Source organism: Miniopterus schreibersii, assembly GCF_964146895.1.
Source record: "Miniopterus schreibersii genome assembly, chromosome: Y".
In the NCBI taxonomy this organism is placed as follows: Eukaryota; Metazoa; Chordata; class Mammalia; order Chiroptera; family Miniopteridae; genus Miniopterus; species Miniopterus schreibersii.
This window is the reverse complement of record NC_138120.1, coordinates 3,142,466-3,165,243: the sequence shown is the minus strand read 5'-3', so window position 1 is coordinate 3,165,243 and position 22,778 is coordinate 3,142,466. Positions and strand designations below refer to the sequence as shown.

At 36.7% G+C, this 22,778-nt stretch overlaps 1 protein-coding gene across 4 annotated transcripts in view; it reads left to right on the top strand.

The window, feature by feature from the left end:
* The window catches only part of LOC308552009 (lysine-specific demethylase 6A-like), a 252,461-nt gene that overhangs the window by 167,222 nt on the left and 62,461 nt on the right, over nucleotides 1-22,778 (top strand). For 2 of the 4 annotated variants that reach the window (XM_081126954.1, XM_081126955.1), the window contains 3 exons: nucleotides 750-905; nucleotides 2,817-2,912; nucleotides 3,794-3,883. In XM_081126954.1, coding sequence (XP_080983080.1) covers nucleotides 750-905; nucleotides 2,817-2,912; nucleotides 3,794-3,883 — 342 coding nt within the window. Of the gene's footprint in view, nucleotides 1-164; nucleotides 300-749; nucleotides 906-2,816; nucleotides 2,913-3,793; nucleotides 3,884-22,778 lie in introns of all 4 variants that reach the window. The other 2 variants (XM_081126953.1, XM_081126956.1) reach the window with 2 other exon arrangements.

Here is a 22,778-nt window from a genome sequence, read left to right as displayed (position 1 = left end):
ACGAGTATATTCTAGTCACCCTCTTTATACTTAGCATATATCTAAAACCCCACAATTAAAATCTGTTGTCTTTAAAAAATAAATACCTGTAACATTCAGGAAGATTTAGTGGACTAACTTTAGTAGGCCTGTGTTAAATTTGCTTTTTACATAATTTTTCCTAGGCTCAGTTGTGTAACCTTCCACAAGGTAGTCTACAGAATAAAACTAAATTACTTCCTAGTATTGAGGAGGCGTGGAGCCTACCAATACCTGCAGAGCTTACTTCCAGGCAGGGTGCCATGAACACAGCACAGCAGGTGAGAAGTTGGGTTATGTTCTGTAGGTGCCCAGCTTTAAGGGTTCTTTCCAGTCTGTGGTTATCAAATTTACATTATTAAGAGCAGGATTGGCATTTAAAAAAAATAAAACTCTTTCAGAGTTTATTGGAAAGGGATTTTAGATAAAAATAATGACTTCCTATGATATAGGAAGAAACTTGGGATACAATTTAAAACCTTAAAATTTCTCATGCTTTTGGAAGGGATTTCTTAAGGGACTATCATACTAATTTATTTAATTGAAAAAACAAATTTTTCCAAAGAAGGTACACATTTCTCCACTGATCATTCATTTGACTTTGATTTTCAGTAATCGTAATACATGATGTTCACATAGTTTTGGAAAATAAGCAACTTATAAAGTTTTATTATTAGAAGGAATGAATTATGAATACATAGAACCATATTTTTGTCTTCTGTGATCCTTAGGCTTCTAAAGCTCATCATCCAAAATCTGAACCTGTGTTAGGCCTCAATCAAACACCAATTTTACAGCAGTCCTTGCCAGTACACATGATTCCTTCTACCCAGGTAGATGACCTGTCCAGTCCTGCCAAGAGGAAAAGAACATCTAGTCCAATAAAGGTATATGTAAACTTTAGAGAAATGTAAAGTCCCAATCAAAAATGAAGCTCTTGCCCAGTTGGCAGGGCCCAGCAGTTGAGTACTGACTTAGAATCCAGGAGATCATGGTTCAATTCCTGGTCAGGGCACATACCCAGGTTGCAGGCTCCATCCCCAGTAGAGGGGCATGCAGGAGGCAGCCAATAAATGATGACTCTCTCATCATTGATGTTTGTATCTCTCTCCCCCTCTCCCTTCCTCCCTCTGAAATCAATAAAGACATATTTAAAAAAAAAAAAAAATGAAGCTTTTGCCCTGGCTGAGTAACTCATTTGGTTAGAGCATCATCCCAGTACGTCAGGATTCGTAGTTTGATCTCCATTCAGGGCACATACAGCAATTAACCAATGAATACTTAAATAACTGGAACAACAAATCAATGTTTTTCTCCCTCTCCCACTCTCTCCCTTCCTTCATCTCTCTAAAATCAATACATTTTTTTTAAATGTAGTTCTTAAATATTCTGAAATTTTATTTGTCTTATATTTTAAACTTGTATACAAGGACTGAAAAGTTCTTCAGTTATTATTATGTTACTACTTGGCAGTATGTTCTGCCCTGAAATTGCATTTACATACAAGAGATATAGCTTCATGTTCATCAAATCATTTTATTCATTTTTCTGCTTTTACAAAATCAGTACACTTTTCCACTACTTTCTGCTGACATTGTAATAAATTAAATTTTAGAGATAATGGTCACCATGTTCTTTCAGCCACAATTTAGAAGAGATTTTTTAAGGTGGAGTTAAAAAATGAATGTGTGTTAAAGTTCATAGGTTTCTAATTGACAAATTCTATGTAAAAATGCTCCAATTAGTCACATGATATCTCACTACTCATCAATCATAGCATATCAATTAAACCATATATTTTTCAATTTTTTTTTTTCTAATTAAATTCTAAACTCGAATAGTCGTCAAACTGTTCCACACACTTCAGTACAGCAGCAGGTTAATGCGTGGTATCTGACATTACAGAAATTATAGGTATGAAATATTCTATCAGTTTTTCCTCTATTTTAAAGTAGTATGTACTAATTTAGCAATTCAGTTAAGTGGAGCATAAGCATAATGAGCCCACATTTTTCAGAGCTAAAAAAAAGCAGTTTATAATTCATTTTTGTTTTTTACTGTTTTAAAGAATTAATCCACTCGTGTTTGAAATGTAAGAATGTAAGAATTAATAGAAGCTGAGAGTATACCACTTAAAGGCTCCTTCCAGATCCTGCCTTTAGCCACTTAAATTCCCTTTCCTACCAGTAATCAATGTAAATAGCTTCTTTTGTGTTTTTAGTTTTAAAGATAATATTATACATGTCCAAGAAAAGATGCTTGGTGTTACAGATTTCTTCTTCGTTGTATAGTAAATATAGGTAGAATGCTATGTATATTCATGACTTTGAAAGATGTGTATATCTTCCAGACTTTTTTTATGTCTGTATACTCCCTTGTTGTTTTAGAGCTACATAGTATTACTTTTTTACTCCATGGAGACTAATGGTTATTTAACCAGATTCCTAGTGTTGGACTTTCAGTAGATATCCAATGATTCTACAAACAATGCTGCTTTTAAACTGTTCTTTTACAATACATTGTAAGGTTAACTAGTTTTCTATGTTAAGATTTTAATTTTGTTAAGATTTTCCACAAAATATATTTAACTTAATACACATAAGTAACCTTTTTCAGATGAATTTATGGTTTTTACCTTTCTTATTATCCTGACAGGACTTCATCTTTGAATTAATTAGTTTTGGTTAGAAATCACTGTATTTGACCACACAGAGGTTCTGAGTTTGTAGTCTTTTCAGTGACAGGTTGCCTGATCTTACTTCTTAGACTTAACTTTGTATTCTTTCTCATTTTTGTAGCACTTGGAACAGCTACATGCAAATAAAGATACTTTAAATTCAGCACAGAGACTGATGCTGGAACAGTTGGAAAGTCATTTTGTTTTAATGCAACAAGTATGTATACCTCTTTTATTCCAATATTTGTTATGTTAAATGTTTTCCTGGACTAAAATGTTATTTAGAGTATATTAATGCTCAACTTTTTACATATATTCAATAGAATTTATGTATCTGAATTTAAATACAAATGGGCAGATTTTTTTTCCAAATGTCCATAAATTTACTTAGAACAAAACACTTGCTATTTTGCTCTTTACTTGTGTAATATTTCAATTGTGTTCTATAGGCTTATTTTTATTATTTTATAATTAACAATTACCCATACTGAGGTAGGGCTGTTTTAAGGATTGTTTGTGATATCAAAGATTTGGCATAAATGTAATAGAATGGAAATTTTAGATTCCCTTTAATGATGGAAAGTAAGGTCTGTATATTAACTAACATTTATAATTTTCAGCTGCTTTTTTTGTCCTTATACCACTAATAAAGGAGGTTTCTTTAACTATAGAATTAAAAAGATTTCTGCTTTACCCATATGAACATAGTGTGTCATTTTCAAAGTGTATATTTTTTAACCAGAGAGATAAATGTTACACTAAATTAGGGATGTATTTGATAACACATTTTCAGAGTCACACAAGCAGATTTTCTTCTTTGTTTTTGAAGATGAAAAAACAGCACAAACTACTGGAATTCATTTTGGGCTAATTAGCTGACTCTTAAGTGCGTACAAATTCTGTCTCTGTCCAGCAACCATAGTATCTCAGCTTGAAGTTCACTCTCCTTGTTTTGAAAAACCTTTGTCCAGCGGACCTTTTTCTGCATGCTGTGCTCTTTGTGGCACATCAGAAACACTATCGAGTGCAGACACTATTTTGTTAGGCAGTAATTATGTAACAGGAAGTGGAAGTAATGGAAATATTCCTTACCTACAGCAAAACACACTCACTCTACCTCACAACTGCACAAACCTGAGCAGCAGCACAGAAGAGCCATGGAGAAAACAGCTATATAACGCCACTCAGGTAAAAGAAAGATTAGCTGCTTTGCTTGTTCTTACATAGTAATTTTTCTTTGGCTTTTGTACACTTTAAGAAGTAAGGAATATTATTATCTTTAAAAATATTTTAGGTAATTCACAATTTATGAAAATTTTAAGTTTTACAGTATTAGTACTACATTTTAAATTTAGTCTGTGCACGTTAGATTTACTTACCTAATATAATTATGTTAGATAGTATGGAATAAAGGAAAAGAAGAGAAAAATACCAACAGCCTTACAATTCCCCCAAATTTTATTGCTAATTAATTAAGGCATGATGACCATGTATTTGTGTGTGTGTTTTTTAATCTCCACCTGAGGATATGTTTATTTATTTTAAAAAGGGAGGAAGGTGGGTGAGAAACAGAAACACTGCTTGGTTGCCTCCCTTATGCACCTTGACCAGGGGTGAAACCCACAACCTAAATATATTTCCTGACCAGGAATTCAATCCTCAACCTTTTTCATGTATGGGACGATGCTACAACCAACTGAGTCACCTGGCTAAGGGCCCATGTTTTTTATATTTGCAGTTAATTTCTGTAAACACTGCCTGCATAAGATCAGTACTGTGCCAGGTGTTAAGCATTTATTTTAAAGGATTAAAAAGACCAGTAAATTTTCACTTAAAATAAGTTACATTAAAGTATAATCTGCACTATGATGGGAAGGTGGCTTAGGAAAAACAAAGATGTTAAAGTCTCAGAAAACTGAGAATTAGAAACAGGAAAGGCCAGGTAAAATGTCAAGCTAATGGGCTTGGTTTATCCTGAGGGCAATTTGAAGCCATTAAATGTTTTGATTTAGAGACAGGAATTTTTTTAACAACCTCTTTTTAAAGATTTATTAATTACTAGACTACATTTTAGAGCACTTAAGCTTCACAGAAAATTTAGCAGATGTCACAAAAAGTTTCCAAAATTTCTGTCATGCATGGTGTTATGTCCATGTCATCTACCCCCCATTTTGAACCTTATAATAGTGTGATACTGATGCCGGGGGCACCAGGGAGGCCAAGTGAGTCCTCAGTCCTATGCTGGGATTCAGGTTCTTGTCATAGCCCAAGAAAGAGAGTTTGAGAGTGTGACAGAGATTTAACAAAGCACAGTAAATTTATTAAACTGATAGTATGCTCTTGAGAAGTGAGGGTGGGTGACTTTGGAGAACAAGACCTCCGTGAGGTCTGGTTGATAGGTTTTTATTAAAAAGAGGCCCTGGCTGGTTTGGTTCAGTGGTTAAAGTGTTGACCCTTGGGTCTTGAGTTTGATTCTGGTGAAGGGCATGTACCTTGATTTCAGGCTCGATACCCAGCCCTGGCACATGCAAGAGGCTCACATTGAGAGAGAGAGAGAGAGAGAGAGAGTGTGTGTGTGTGTGTGTTTGTGTGTGTGTCTTTCCGTTCCTCCCACTCTCTGAAAAGTAATGGAAAAAATAGCCTGGGGTGAGGATTTTTTTTTTTAAATTAGAAGATAGGGTGGTCCTCAGCTTCTGATGCTGGTGCGATGACTGCCTATGCAGCCCATCTTCACAGGACTGTTATCCATTGCAGAGCAGTGGTGGTCCCAAAATAGTAACATTAATTTATTATAAAGATACTGCCCTGTTGTTCCCTCTTAGGTCAGTCTGGTTGACACTGGTTTTGTTTGTTTTAATTACATGAGGTTGGGGAAGGCAAAGTGGGGAATAGGTGGTCAGGGAAGGTCATATCTGTGAGGTTCCAGCAAGACACAAAAGGGAGGAGGTAGAGGTTGAGGTCATTGTTCCCTATTTTAACATTCCTGCCTTGGTACATTAAATACTATATTATCAGTAACTAAATCCCATAATTCACTTTATAATTTACTATTTTTGTGAGACATATCTGGGTTTTGACAAGCCTGTAATGACATGCACCCATCTTTACAGTATAATACAAAATAGAACTCACTGTCCTAAACATACCTTGTGCTTCATCTATATATTCTGTATTGCTTACCCTGAACCTTTCACAGTCATAAATCTTTTTATTCTCTATAATGTTGCCATTCTCAGAATGTCATATAGTTGAAATTATATAGTGTGTATCCTTTTTAGAATAACTTCCTTCACTTAGTAATGTTCATTTTGCTTCCTCCATGTCTCTCCTTGACATCATAGCTGTTTTTGTTTTTAATCACTGAATAATAATAGTCCATGTTTGGATTTTCTTCAGTTTATACATTCACTTAGTTAAAGGATTTCTAAGTTATTTGTATATTTTGCAGTTACAAATAAAGCTATAAAAATTCATTGCAGATTTGTGAAGACGTAAGTTTTCAACGTATTTGAATAAAAGCTTAGGAGGGTGATTGCTGCCTTATAAGGTAACAGTAGTTTCAGGATTGTATCTTCTAAAGCAGCTGTACCATTTTGCATTACCACACATAGCAACTGAAGCTTCTTTTTGCTCTAGCTTGTCCCAGTATTTCATGTTGACAGTTGTCTTAGTAATTTCAGGCAGGTATAAACAAAGTACTATAAACTGGGTGATTTATAAATAAGAGAAATTTATTTTCTCACAGTTATAGAGTCTAGGAATTCCAAGATCAAAGCATTGGCAGATTTAACGTCTAGTGAGGGGCACTCCTACATATTTGTAGTTGACTGTTTTTCTGTTTTTGTCACTGTGTCCTTATGAGACAGAAGGAGCAACGGAGGCCTCTGGGGTCTCAATATAATAACACTGATTTATTTCTTGAGGGCTCTCTCTTCATGACATAATACCTCCCAGAGACTTCACCTTCAGGTAGCATCTGATTGAGAATTAAATTTCAGCAAACAAATATAGGGCAGTTTATGGCCTAAGTGTTTTGGACTTTAGTAATTATAAAGCTGTGTTAACCAAGGCAGTAGGGTATTGGCAAAAGTAATCAACAGATTCATTAATAGAACAAAATACAGAGCCTAAAAATAGGGTTATAGTGGTATCTTGTTTTAATTCTCTTACTGTTTTAATTATGTGTTGTTTACAATTCTCTAATGATTTTTGGAGCATCTTTTCCTATGTTGATTTGCCTTCTGTATATATTTCTTGGCCAGGTATCTGTTAAGACCTTTGGTCCATTTTTTAATCAGGCAGTTCATTTTCCTATTGTTGGGTTTTAAGAGTTTTTGTATATTTTGCATGAGTTTCTAATCATACATGGCTGTTGTAAATATTATCTCCCAGTTTCTGCTGTCTTATTCTCTCTGTTTCACTGAGCGGTTTTTAATTTCAGTGAAGTTCAGTTAACTATTTTTTTTTTTCATCATCATTCCTTACAATTTACACCTAAAATGTAATTGCCATGCCCAGTGTATCTAGATTTTCCCATGTTACCTTATGACATTTTCATACTTTTCCATTCACTTTTTTTTTCTTTTTTTTACATTTTCTTTCTCTCAAAAATGTGGATACCCTCACATGCATTAGATTACCTAATAGCCAATACAGAGGATAACCCTGTTTTCTTTTTTTTTTTTTATAATTTTTATTTTTGTTTAAAGTATTACAGATGTCCCTTTTTCTCCCCAATGACCCTTCCCCCTCCGTTCCTTCCCCCTCCCCAGTCACTCTCCCCGCCACTGTCAGTGTCCTTGGGTTGTGCATATATGCATATAAATTCTTTGGTTACTCTCTCCCCCTCCACCCCGTCTCCCCCTTCCTTCTGACATTTCGTCAGTCTCAACTATGCTTTCATGTCATTGAATCTATTCTGCTCGTCAGTTTATTAAGTTCTTTAGATTCCATGTATAAGCAAGATCATGTGATATTTGTCTTTCGCTGCCTGGCTTATTTCACTTAGCATAATATTCTCCAGGACCATCCAAACTGTCCCAGAGGGTACGAGATTCTTCTTCTTTACAGCTGAGTAGTATTCCATGGTGTAAATGTCCCACAGCTTTTTAATCCACTCATCTACTGATGGGCACTTGGGCTGTTTCCAGATCTTAGCTATTGTAAACTGTACTGCTATGAACATTGGGGTGCATATATCCTTTCTGATGAATGTTTCGGGATACTTAGGATACATTCCTAGGAGAGGAATCACTGGGTCAAACGGCAGCTCCATTTCTAATTTTTTGAGGAACCTCCATACTGTTTTCCATAGTGGCTGCACAAGTCTGCATTCCCACCAGCAGTGTACTCGGGTTCCCCTCTCTCCACACCCTCGCCAGCACATGTCGTTTGTTGACTTGTTGATGGCTGCCATTCTGACAGGTGTGAAGTGATACCTCATTGTGGTTTTAATTTGCATCTCTGATGATTATCGACCTTGAACATTTTCTCCTGTGTCTCTTGGCCATCCGTATGTCCTCTTTGGAGAACTGTCTATTTAAGTCCTTTGCCCATTTCTTTATTGAGTTTTTGTCTTTCTCTTGCTGAGTGCTATGAGTTCTTTGTACACTTTGGAAATTATCAGATTCATCCTTGGCAAATATGTTTTCCCAGACCGTGGGGTTCCTTTGTATTTTGAGGCTGTTTTCTTTTGCTGTGCAGAAACTTTTTAGTTTGATGTAGTCCCATATGTTTATTTTTTCCTTTGTTTCTCTTGCCCTAGGAGTTGTATCAGTGAAAAGTCCACTACGTGGGATGTCTGTGACTTTACTGCCTATATTTTCTTCCAGGATTTTTATGGTTTCTTGACTTACATTTAAGTCTTTTATCCATTTTGAGTTTATTTTTGTGTATGGAGAAAGTTGGTGGTCTAGTTTCATTCTTTTGCATGTATCTGTCCAATTTTCCCAGCACCACTTATTGAAGAGACTGTCCTTACTCCATTGGATACTCTTGCCTCCTTTGTCAAATATTAACTGACCATAATGGCGTGGGTCTATTTCTGGGGTCTCTGTTCTGTTCCATTGATCTATATGCCTGTTGTTGTACCAATACCAGGCCGTTTTGATTATAGTGGCTTTGTAATACAGCTTGAAGTCTGGTAATGTGATCCCTCCCACTCTGATCTTTTTTCTCAAGATGGCTGCAGCTATTCGGGGTCTTTTTTGGTTCTATATAAGTTTTCAAAATGCTTGTTCTAGGTCTGTAAAATATGCTGTTGGTATTTTCATAGGCATTGCATTAAATTTATAAATTGCTTTGGGTAGTATAGACATTTTAATGATATTAATTCTTCCAATCCATGAGCATGGTATCTTCTTCCACTTGTTTAAACCTTCCTCTATTTCTTTTTTCAGTGTCACGTAGTTTTCTGAGTACAGGTTTTTTACATCCTTGGATAAGTTTATTCCTAGATATCGTATTTTTTTAGTTGCAATGGTAAATGGTATTGCTTTTTTAGTTTCTCTCTCTGAAAGTTCATTGTTGGTGTATAAGAATGCTACTGATTTCCGGATGTTTTGTATCCAGCTACCTTGCCAAATTCATTTCTCAAATCTAGTAGAACTTTGACGGAGTCTCTAGGGTTTTCTATGTACAGTATCATGTCATCTGCAAATAATGACAGTTTTACTTCCTCCTTTCCAGTTTGAATACCTTTTATGTTTTCTTCCTGTCTGATGGCTATGGTGAGGACTTCCAGTACTATGTTGAATAAGAGTGGTGAAAGTGGACATCCCTGACTTGTTCCAGTTTTTAATGGAAATGGTTTTAGTTTTTGCCCATTGAGTATGATGTTGGCTGTTGGTCTGTCGTATATGGCCTTTATTATGTTGAGGTATGATCCCTCTATTCCCACTTTGCTGAGAGTTTTTATCAGGAATGGGTGCTGGATTTTGTCGAATGCTTTTTCTGCGTCTATTGATATGATCATATGATTTTTGTGCTTCATTTTGTTTATGTGGTGTATCACATTTATTGATTTTCTGATGTTGTACCAGCCTTGCATCCCTGGAATAAATCCCACTTGGTCATGATGTATGATCTTTTTAATGTATTGCTGGATCCGGTTTGCTAGTATCTTAGTGAGGATTTTAGTATCTATGTTCATCAGGGATATTGGCCTGTAATTTTCTTTCTTTGTAGTATCTTTATCTGGTTTTGGGATTAAGATGATGCTGGCCTCATAAAAAGAGTTTGGGAGTTTTCCCTCCTCTTGAATTTTCTGGAATAGTTTGAATAGAATAGGTGTTAATTCTTCTTTGAATGTTTGGTAGAACTCGCCTGTAAATCCATCTGGTCCAGGACTTTTGTTTGCTGGGAGTTTTTTGATTACTGCTTCGATTTCATTAGTTGTTATTGGCCTATTCAGGTTTTCTGCCTCTTCTTGATTCAGCTTTGGAAGGTTGTATGCTTCTAGGAATTTATCCATTTCCCCCATGTTGTCCAATTTGTTGGCATATAGTTGCTCATAATATTTTCTTACAATGCTTTGTATTTCTGTTGGGTCAGGTGTTATATCACCTCTTTCATTTCTGATTTTATTTATTTGAGTCCTCTCTTTTTGTTTCTTAGTGAGTCTGGCTAAAGGTGCATCAATCTTATTTACCTTTTCAAAGAACCAGCTTTTGGTTTCATTGATTTTTTTGTATTGTTTCTTTAGTCTCTATGTCATTAATTTCTGCTCTGACTTTTATTATTTCCTTCCTTCTGCTTCCTTTGGGGCTTTTCTTGCTGTTCTCGTTCTAGTTCTTTTAGTTGTTGTGTTAGATGGTTCATTAGATCTTTTTCTTGTTTCTTGAGATGGGCCTGTAATGCTATGAATTTTCCTCTCAGGACTGCTTTCGCTGTGTCCCATAGGTTTTGGGTTGTTGTCTGTTCATTTTCGTTGTTTTCCATGAACTGTTTGATTTCTTCCTGATCTCCTTGGTAACCCATTCATTGTTTAATAACATGCTATTTAGCCTCCATTTGCTTGAATATTTTTGAGTTTTTTTATAGTGGTTGATTTCTAGCTTCATGGCATTGTGATCCGAGAAGATGCTTGATATGATTTTAATCTTCTTATATTTGTAGAGACTTGCCTTGTGCCCTAACATGTGGTCTATTTTTGAGAATGTTCCATGTGCACTTGAGAAGAATGTGTATTCTGCTGCTTTGGGGTGAAATGTTCTGTAAATGTCAATTAAATCCGTTAGGTCTAGTGATTCATTTAAGGTCTGCATTTCCCTGTTGATTTTTTGTCCTGATGATCTGTCCAATGCTGACAGTGGGGTGTTAAAGTCTCCCACTGTGATTGTGTTGCTGTCAATCTCCCCTTTAAAGTTTCCCAAGAAATTTTTTATATATTTAGGTGTTCCTGTATTGGGTGCATAAATGTTTATAAGGGTTATTTCCTCCTGATAGATTGATCCCTTTAGTAATATGTAGTGACCATCTTTGTCTCTCGTTATGGTCTTTATTTTGAGGTTTGTTTTGTCTGAAATAAGAATTGCTACTCCAGCTTCCCTTTCCTTTCTATTTGCATGGAATATTTTACTTCATCCCTTCACTTTTAGCCTGTGTGAGTCTTTTGCTCTTAGGTGGGTCTCTTGTAGACAGCATATATTTGGGTCCTGTTTTCTTATCCATTCAGCTACCCTATGTCTTTTGATTGGACCATTTATTCCGTTTACATTTAAGGTTACTATTGATATCAACTTATTTAATGCCATTTTTCCCCTTCATGCTGATGTACCTTTCTCTCACTATTCCTTCTTTTTCTTAAAGCAGTCCTTTTAGCATTTCTTGCAATGCTGGTTTCATGGAACTGAACTCCTTTAGCCATTTTTTGTCTGGGAAGCTTTTTATTTCACCTTCAAATTTAAATGATAGCCTTGCTGGATAAAGCAATCTTGGTTGCATGTTCTTGCTTTTCATTACTTGGAGATCTTCATGCCACTCCCTTCTGGCCTGAAGAGTCTCTGTTGAGAGATCAGCTGTCAGCCTTATTGGGGTTCCCTTGTAGGTCACTGCTTGTCTCTCTCTTGCAGCCCTTAATATTTTCTCTTTGTCTTTGCCATTTGCCATTTTAATTATGATGTGTCTTGGAGTGGGTCTCTTTGGATCCCTCTTGTTTAGAACCCTCTGTGCTTCCTTAACTTGTGTGGCTTTCTCCTTCGCCAGCCTAGGGAAGTTTTCTATAATTATTTCCTCCACCAAGTTCTCTATCCCTTGTTCTCTTTCCTCCCCCTCTGGCACTCCTATAATGCGAATGTTGTTTCACTTAATGTTATCCCAAAGTTCCCTTAGACTGTCCTCATGTTTCTTAAGTGATTTTGCTTTTTGCTGCTCTGATTGTGTGATTTGTTCTACCTTGTCTTCTAAGTCAATTATTCTATCTTCTGCTTCATTGGGCCTTCTTTTAATTCCTTCCAATGCATTCTTGATATCAGATACCGCATTCTTTATCTCTGTCTGAGTTTTGTTTATGGTATGTATCTCCTTTTTCATATTTTCACTAAGGTCCTCGATCTTATCATCTAGAGTCTTCTTAAGTTCCTTGAACATCTTCATCATCCATACTCTGAACTTTTTTTCTGATAGCTTGCTAAAATCCATCTCATCAAAGTCTTTTTCTGGCGATGTTTCCTTGTCTCTAATTTGGGGGTTGTTCCTTTGTCTCCCCATTTTGGTAGGTCTTAGTGTTTGTATCTATATATTAGATATATTTGCTGACCCCCAGTCTTGTGGGATGGGATTTTGTCTTGTGGGTCCAGTGGAGCCCAGAGGTGTGTTTCCCTTATACCTCTGAGCTCTTTGCTCTAGTCATGACCCTCTTGTGGGTGTCCCTTTTGTGGTTTCTTTATGTTCTCCTGTTGTGGTTGGGTCTAGATTGTTGTTGATCAGTCCTTGGGAGGACTCTTCTCTCAGGCTGGCTAACTGTGTCACAGCCCCAACCTCGACGCGTAAGCTGTTGTACGGGTGCTGGCAAGGCAGGCCAATGCACAACTAAAATTCCAGGAAACGAGGTATTTTACAAAATATCTTGACAGTAGCAATGAAAATAACTCACGTGAAAATAGAACTGGGAGAGTGAAGGGAGAACACAACACACCCACCCCCACACACACACATACAGAGAATAAAAAAAAAAGGTGTTTAACAAAAAGAAACAAAACCAAAAAAAAGAGAAAAAGAAAAGTAACGCTTAGAGAGAGAGAGATGTATATAGTTGTTGATACTGGTGAAAATTTAGAAACTAATAATAAGCTAAAATGTAAAAAATAGAGAAGCTACTGGGAGGTAATAGAAGCAGAGAAAATATTCTGAAAGAAGGGCCAGCAAAGAATTAAGGGAGAGAATAGAAATAGGATAGTAGTTGAAAATGAGAAAACAAAAATACAAGAAAGAGAATAGGAGAAACTAACAATCAGACAGGAAGACAGAAGGGAGACTAATGAAAGAATGAAAGAAAAGTAGAAAAAGAAAAAAGAAACGGAAGAAAAACGTTATGCCAATGGATTGAGAGGAGAGAGAGAGATAAAGCCTCGGCAGGGAGGGAGTCCAGTAAGAGATTTGGGGGAAACTATAGAGGGAATCAGTAAACTTGGATATGATAAAGTCCCAGTCGTTGAGCAGGAATATCAAGAGTGTCTTGATATTAGAAGCAATTATACAAGAAAACAAAGCAACTATCCAAAACAAAACTGGAAAACAAGCAAAGCAAAACAAAATTCTTTTATAAAAAGGAGAAAAGAAAAAAAAAAAGTTAAAAAAAAAAGTATTATAAAATTGTTAAAAAAAGAAAAAACAAGTTTTCTCCCCTTTCTTTTCTTCCTAAGGAAAAAAGAGAAAAAATAAACAAGTCCCCAAAACCAAAAAAAGCCAAAACCATACAAAAGAAAAAAAACCAGCAGAAAGAAAAAAGAAAAAAAGGTATTCGATCAGGTGAAGTTTTTTTTCTGGGCAACTTATGTTGTCTGACGGTCACTGTTTTGTGTGCTGATTTCAGTTCTCCTGGGAGGTGTTTGTGTATCACCCCAATGTGAGGCGCCATCTAGGTTTGGCTCTGGTGCCCTTAGGTAGATGGTCAGTGGACCACCTCCTCTTGTCAGCTATTTTGCAATCTTGTAGTCTTGTAGCCTGGTCTTACTCCAGAGTCTTCTGTAGAGTCTTTAGGGTGCAGGGTGGCTAGTGTAGCTTAGGGTATCACTCCCCTTAGAGCTGTCGCTGTCAGGCGCTCACTCTGCGGGAGTTAGTCTCTGCTTCACCGCCAGCTCCTCAGTCCCTACCCTGTCCTCTGATTCTAGTTCCCCAGGCTCTAGTCTGCTGCAGCTTCAGATTGATTTTAGCCTGTTGCCTTTTCTGTATGGGCCGTTTCAGCAGCCTGGGCTCAGTGGGTCCGATTAAAAACACCTTCTGGTGGGCCCTTTGCCTGTCCAGCCCCCTGCAGGGGTTTTCAGCGTTTCCTCCAGTTCCCAAACAACAATCCCTGAGAGTCTTATTCTTGTAAAATCCTCCTGTGAGCTGCTCTCCCTTCCCCCTCAGGACTGTGCCCTGGGGGATGTCTGGGGCTTCTGTGAGCAGTGTTGGGAGGGGGTGCTCCTGACTGCTGGAGAGGTCGTGTGCTCTGCCCCTCCCTACCCAGCTCTGGTTGGCTGGTTGTACCAGGACCGCCCCTCAGACCCTCTCCTGTGCAGACCCCCACCCCAGCCTACCCTGGTCTGTCCCTGCAGTGCCAGCCCGGAAGGTGGGAACTGGTTCCACCATCAAACTTGCAAACAAGCAAACTTGCAAATGCACAAAGCAACACACAGGCAGAGAGTCCGCTCTGCAAGGTCCCGCCGCCCTCGCTCCAAGGCACCTAGCGGGAGGGGACCCAAAGTCAGCTCCAGGCAGCTCCCTGCGCTGCTGGTCTTAGCAAAACTGGAGCAGCTTCACGGGCCACCAGGGCGCCCCTCAGGGCTGGTCGCAGGTCCCAGCCTCCCTGCACCTGGAGCTCAGGGCGAGGAGGACTCCTCCCCTCCCCCGCACCTCGCAGATTTCGTGCTTTTGGGGCTCAACACAATGCCCCTCAGGGAGGCAGAGGGTCCCCTGTGTGGTTGCTCAGCGCAGTCCTCTGGTCCCTTACCACTTGAGTGCCACAGCCCTTGGGACAGCCTTCCCTATGGTCGGCATCCCGAGTGCCAGACGCACTGGTCACAGCCACGACTAGAGGCTTGGTTTCCTAGGAAGGTGTCCCCTCCCAGACTCAACGCTCCCCTGGGATCCCCTGCCCTGTGCGCGGGGCGCTCCTTCCCCTCTTCCCTCTGGGTGTGGGGGTCCCCGCTTTTGGATGCTCTGGGCTCGGAGCCCAGCACAGGCTTCAGGGGGTCTCCCCCTTCCCACGCCCCCCCCCTCTTACCGGACTCCGTGATGTGTCTTTAGTGCTCCCCACTCGCACTCCGTCCACTCAGGTGTGTTTCTCTGGTATTTTCAAGCTGGTTGTGTAGGGTTTAAAGAGTAAATCGAGTCCGTGGCTGGGAGCGGGAGCACTCTGCCGCTTCTCACAGTGCCGCCATCTTCAGGTTCTCTGCATTCACTTTAACTTGATTTTTGTGAAGGATGTAAGATCTCTATGAAGTTTCTTTTTTTTTAAATGTGGATTCCCAGTTTTTAGCACACCATTTGTTGAAATACTACTTCTGTTCCGTTCTGTTACATTGCTCCTGTATCACAGATCAGTAGACCGTGGGTCTATTTCTAGGCTCTGTATTTTTTTCCCATTAATGAATTTATGAATTATTTTTGCCAGTATCATGTTGCCTTGGTTAATAAAGCTTTATTCTATATCTTCAAATCAAGTTTTGTCAGTCATCTGACTTTATTATTCTCCCTTAAAATTTTGGTGGCTTTTGGCTTTCTTATTTAACAATATAAACTTGAGAACCACTTTGCCAACATTCATAAAAATAATGCTGGGCTTTTTATTTGCATAAATTGAGTCTGTATATTGAGTTTATAAGAACTGATATCTTAATATTGAGTCTTCCTCCCAGTGAACATGGAATATATCTCCAGTTATTGAGTTCTTTGATTTCTTCCATTAAAAGGTTTTTCCATAGCTCTGCACATATTTTGTTGGCTTTATCCTTAAATATTTCATATTGGAGGGAGTGCTAAATGATATTGTGATTTTAATTTGAAATCCAACTTTCAAATCCAATTACTCCTGTAGGAATGTGATTGACATTTATATAGTGTACCTGTGTCTTACAACTTTGATACATTGCTTATTAAGTACAAGAGGTTTTTATTTTGTATGCTGGCAATGATTCACCTTCGAACAAAGAAAGCTTTTTTTTTTTTTAATTTATATTTGTATGTCTTTTTTATTGCACTAACTAGACTGAATAAGATGCTGAAAAAGTCTGTGAGAAAACATTTTTCCTCAGTAGTGCTTTGAGTTTATCACTCTGACATATGTTAGCTGTAGTTTTTTTGTAGCTATTTTTATCAAGTGTAGGAGGTCCCTCTGTATTTCTAGCTCACTGAGAGTAATTTTATCATGCGTGGGTGTTTGATTTTTTCACATGGTTTTTCTGAATCTACTGTTATGATCTTATGATACTGCTTTTTTAGCCTCCTACCGTGATGGATGAAACGATTAGTTCTCTAGTGTTGAGCTAGCCTTGCATACCTAGGATAAGTCACACTTGGCCATGGTATATATTTCTTTTTATACATAGTTGGATTTGCTTTGCTTGTATGTTGTTGAGGAGTTTTGCATCTATGTTGAGATACACTCGTCTGTAGTTTTCCTGTAGTCTTGTAAGTTTGGTTTGAGCATTACAAGAATCATTTTCCTTGCCTCATAGTATAGTTATAAAATGTTATCTCCTCTTCTGTTTTCTGGAAGAGATTGTAGAGCATTAGCATAATTTCTTCCTTAAATGTTTGGTGGAATTCACCAGAGAACTCCTCTGGACATAGCGATACTTTCTGTTATGAAAGGTTGTTGTTATTGATTCAGTTGCCTTAATATTTATAGGCTCATTCAATTATTGTCAGTAGATTGTGTCTTTTGAGGAATTGGTCAGTTGCATGCAGGTTATCAAATTTGTTGGCATAGAGTTGTTCATAGTATTCCTCTATTAATATGTGTGTTTTTAATCCTTACCTGAGGATACGTTTACTGATATTTAGAGAAAGAGGAAGGGAGAGAGAGAGAAGAGAAACATCTATCAGTTGCTTCCTGTGTAGGCCCCAACAGGGCATCCAGCTCACAGCCTAGGTATGTGCCCTGACCAGAAATTGAATCTGCATCCTTTTGGTGTACTGGATGATGCTCCTACCAACCGAGCCACCTGGTGGGGACTTCTGTATTAATTTGTTTTTCATTGATTTCAGAGAGAGGAAGGGGAAGGCGAGAGAGTTAGAAACACCAGTGATGAAAGAATCATTGTTGGGCTGCCTCCTGCACAACCCCTACTGGGGATCAAGCCCACAACCTGGGCATGTCCCCTGACCAGGAATTAAACCATCACCTCCTGGTTCACAGGTCGACCACTGAGCCATGCCAGCTGGGCTTCTGTGTTAACCTTTAATGACCGTGTGATTTGTAATGATGTCCCATCTTCTATCTCTAATTAACAATTTGTGTCCTGTGTTTGTATATTCCTCCCCTCAGGTAACTTGGGTTTATCGATTGTATTTGATCTTTTCAAATAACCAGCTTTGGTTTCATTGATTTTTCTCTACTGATATTGTTTTCACTTTCATTGATTTTTGTTTTATTGATTAAATTGCTTTCCCCCTAGTTTCCTAGAGCAGAAACTTAGATGATTGATTTCAGAGCCGTTTTGTTTTGTTTTGTTTTGTTTTGTTACATGTATTGATTGCTCTAAATTTCCCTTTAAGCACTGCTTTGAATTCGTCTCACAATTTTATTAAGTTGTGTTGTCACTTTCAAGATAGCTAGCATGCCTAAGTGGTATGAGCTAGGAATAAATAATTTTATGACTTCTGAGTAACAGGTAGGCAGTTACTACTTTTTTATTTTATACATTCTTGTAAAGATAATGGATTTTACTTTGAGTGAATGGGAAAACTTGATGAAGATTTCAATGGATGAATGATACCACCCAATTCCCCTCCCCCCACCAATAGTTTATTGAGATACACAATTTACATACAATTAAATCAGCCATTTAAAGTTCATAATTTAATGTTTTTGTAAATGTGTTTTGTTTATTGATACAACCCTGGTTTTGTATACAGTTGACCCTTGAAGAAAATAGGTTTTGAATTGTACTTAATCACAGATTTTTTTCAATTGACCTGTTAAGTTCAGTGAACTAACCCAGTTACTTGACCCAAGCAATTTAAACCAGAGTTGCTCAGTGGTCAAGTGGCAGTGGAGAATCCACGTATGCCAGTTGCCAACTTAAGTTGTACTCGGGTTTTCTATTGCACAAGGGCAACACCACCAACCCCCATGTTGTTCAAGTGCTGTACATCCATAACCCAAAATGTTTTTGTGACCAGGTGCCATCAATATTCACTTCTACTCAGGTCCAAGGAAGTCACTAATTTGCTCTAGGTTTTTAATGTTTACTCTTAAAAAGATTTAAATTAATTGAATCATACTCTTTTTTCAGTGTTTATTATTCCATTGTATGGAATGGATCTATCCCCTTAATTTTAATTTATTTATTATTACAGAACTTTAATTTGTGCTTTTTGTTTGTTTGCTTTGGTTATTGTAAATATTATCAGTAGTGCTAATGAATATTTGTATAAAATTCTTCTTGTGGATACTTTTTTATTTCTGTATTTAGGAGTATGTATCTGTGAGTGGAGTTGATGCTGTGTTATAAATGTTAAAACTTTCTGAGAATCTCTCAAGTTCAGTAATCCAGTTACTAAATTTTACATTCCTACCCACAGTATTTTGTATTTGTGGTTACACTTACTCCATATAATTGTCTACATCTGATAATTGATAAGTCCTTGATTCTAGACATGTTAATGGATGTATAATAGTTTCTATTAATCCTTAATTTGTATTTTTCTAGTAACTCATAATTTTTATATGATTATTTCCCAGTTTTGTATTTAGGCTCTTATGATGATGATGTAAAGTTTTTTCTATATTCTGGGAACAAGTTATATTTGATTCATAGGTTCTGCCATTATTTCCTTCTAGTTTGTGATTTCTCTTTTACTTTATTAATATGATGTTTTAAGTGGAAATACATATTTTGCTGAATATGTTTTATCAAAAATTTTTTATTATGTTTTTGTTCTAATATTAAAAATCTGCCCTAACTGGGTTGGCTCAGTGGTTAGGCAGGGCCCGTGAAATCATTTGGTCTGGCCCTGCCAAGATCTCACCAAAGAGAAAGAAGCAGTTCCAGCCATCATATTAGGGGTGAGTTAATTAAATGTTTGGCCAAATATAGCAGGCTAATTTTTAAGTTGATAATTTTGTGTGGCCCTCGAATGATACTATAAATATGCAAATGGCCCTTGGCAGAAAAAAGGTTCCCCACCCCTGGATTAGAGCATTACTTGGACTGAAGGGTCCTGTGTTCAGTTCCAGCCAAGGGCATGTACTTTGGCTGCAGTCCCCAGGGGCAAGGGTGGGAGGCAACCAGTCTATGTTCCCCCTGCCCCTCATTTCCTTCCATTCTCTCTAAAAAGCAATGTGAAAAATATCCTCAAGTGAGATTTTTTTTTTAAAGTCTTTGCCAAAACTAAGGTTAGAAAGATTTTCAACTATATTTTCTTACAGAATTTTTACCATTCTCTTTTCACACTTTTAGTTCTGAAAAATAATTTTTTTTTATCTTCACTCAAGGATATTTTTTCTTTCCTTTTAAGAGAGAGTGGAGGGGGGGGGGGAATCCACGTGAGAGAGAAACATCGATTGGTTGCCTCTCGAATGCACCCTGGACTAGTGCCTGGGATGGAGCCTGCGACGGAGGTACCTGTCCTTAGCCAGAATTGAACCCTGGGACCTTTCAATCCAAGAACCCATGCTCTAACGACTGAGCAAAATAGCTACGGCTGTAATTTTATTTTTAGTTTTTGTCCTCAGCCAAGGATATGCTCTTATTGATTTGAGAGAGAGGAAGGTGAGGGGAGAAGGGGAGAAACATTGATGTGAGAGAAAAACATCAGTCACTTGCCTTCTCTCCTGTACGTGCCCCGCCTGGGGATTGAATCTGAAACCTAGGTTTATTTCCTGACTAGGAATGAAACTCACAGCCTTTTGTTGTATGGGACAACTGAGTCACCATCCCAGGCTTAGTTCTGTAATTTTGAGTTAATTTTTGTGTATATATTTTTTGAGGATATCTAGTTTGCATATAGGTATGCACTTATTTCATCACCATCTTTAGAAAACTTCTATTTTTTCACTAGCTTTCTCAAAGTTAATTTACTGAGTTTTTAGATGTAGTTTTAGACTGTTCTGTTATACTGATCAATATATTTTTTTCATAGTAAGTCTTACATAGTTTTTATCACTGTAACAATACTATGTTTTGAAGTTAAATTATACAGCTCAATTTCTTTTCAAAGTTGATTTATGATATGTTCTTTGTAGCTTCAAATAATTGTTAGTCTCACTCAGCTTATCAGTTTGGGATTTAATAAGTGTTGTATTTTATATATAAATCAATTTGGGGGCAAATTGCCATACTCATAATACCAGTTTTTCCAAACTATAAATGTAGTGCCTCTTTCCGTTTACTTAGTTTTCTTTTAATTTCTCAGACATGTTTTATATGGTTATCAGAAGTATGTCCTTATTTTATTTCCAGATTATTTCTTGTCAGAATATAGAAATATAATTGATTTATAATTAGAGACCTTATTCAACCTATTTATTTTGTAATATTATGTATTTGAAATTGTTCTTGTAAGATTGTGGGTTTTATCTCTTTAATTTCTTATTACCTGCCTAGCTTAGAACCTCTAGTACATTGTTGAGTAGAAGTGCTAATAGCAGATATCCTTGAATTGGTCCTGTTATTTTGGGAAAGCATTTTGTGTTTCAGCATTAAATGTGTTACCTGTAAGTTTAATAAATCCCTTTCTTGTTATCTGAGAGTTGATTTTGGATTTGTCAAATTTATTTTCCTGCTTCAATTCAGATATTTTGATGCTATTTGTCTCTGTACTGATAATAGGGGTATATTAATTTATTAGTGTAATGAATACATTAAATTGACTACATTCATTTTTCAGATGTTAAACCTATCTTTATTTCTGGGATAGATTCTCATTGGTCATGGTGCATAATTCTTCTTATGTGTTGCATAATTTTATTTGTTTATACTTTCTCAAGGATATTTGCCTTTGTGTTCAAGAGAAATAGTAGGTTATTTTCTTTTTCTGGCTTGGTATTAGAGTAATACTAGCCTACTAAAATGAGTTGGTCATATTCCTGTATTTCCTAAAGTGGTTTTTGTAGAGCTAGTATAATTTCTGCCAGAAATGTTTTTATAGGATCTATTTTCATGTCAACTCTTTTGTTTTTGATACAGTAAATTTTACTTTTTAATGTTTTTATATACTTAATTTAAAAAATTAATGTTTGGTTAATCTTTATAAAGACAAGTTTTTTTATTTTTATTTTTTCTCCTGAGCTTTTCCTTTGCTTTTCTCTTCTTTAATTTCATTGAGTTTTCTTCGGATCTATATTATTCTTTCTTTGTAGTTATATTCTGTTTGTATCTTCCTAGCTTCGGTATGTGGTAGCTTATTTTAGACCTTTCTTCTTTGACAATGTTTTTGAAGTTATAAATAACCTAAGTATTGTTTTCATGTACTATGTTTTGATTTTCATCAATTGTCCTTGTTTCTTATGATTTTCTAAATTGACTCATGAGATGTTTTGAGTTCTGTTGTTTATATTCCAGAATTGAGGTATTTCTCACATCGTACTGTTTTTGACACCTGATGCGGTTCCATTTTGAACATTTTTTTTTTTTGTTAGTGTGTATTTTTATTTTAGTAATGTTATTGACTTGTGCTTGCTCCTAGTCCATGGTCTTTTGTAGACAATATTTCTTGTGAACTGTGAAGAATATATATTCTATTGATGTTGAGTGGATTGTGACATGTTCAGTTGGTTTATAATGTTGCTAATTATTTTTATATCATTGCTTATTTTTTGACTAATGTTTCAGTCATTTACAATGGGTTGGTTAAATTTTCAGCTATTATTGTTAAATTGTATATTTCTCTTTCACATAGGAATTGTTTTACTTCATATACTTTCGAGTCTCTTATGTGGTACATATTTATTTATAGTTTTTAAGAAAACATATTTGATCTAATAACTTTTTCCATTGAGTAATTTTTCTGTTTCTCTCATGTTAATTTTTTTTCTGCCTTGTGTTCTTTGATATTAATATTCTAATTCTCTTTGGTAATGTTTGCAAGGTAGGTAATATCATTTGTCATTTTTTACTTTCAGTTTATGTCTTTGAAGATAATTGTCTCTTGCATATAGCATATAGTTGGATCTTGGTGTTTTTAAGCAGTCTGACAAGGTTTGCTTGTAGAGAGAATATTCAGTCCATTTGTATTTAATATAATTATTAATGTGGTTAATCTCCATTTGTTTCTTTGCTCTTCGTTTCCCTTCTATAACGACTGGTTTCTGTTCTGCCATATTTGCTGCTTTTCCTTGTGTTTAGCCAAAACATACTAGTGTAACTTTAAATATAAAGTATTGACTTTCATCCATTTTTTTCATGCTAAAGATTTTTATCCTTATCGTTAAAAATATTACAGATGTCCCCTTTTTACCCCCATTGGTCCCTTCCACCTCTCCCCCAAGCCTTCCCCAGACCAACATCTGTGTCCGAGGGTTATCCACATATAAGTTCTTTGATTAATCTCTCCCTGCCCACTCCCCCATCCCCACCTTACCTCTGAGATCCCTTGTCTGTTCCATACTTCTATGTCTATGGATCCATTTTGTTCATCAGTTTGTTTTGTTTATCGCATTCCACATATAAATGAGATCATGTAGTAGTTGTCTTTCTCTGGCTGGTTTATTTTACTT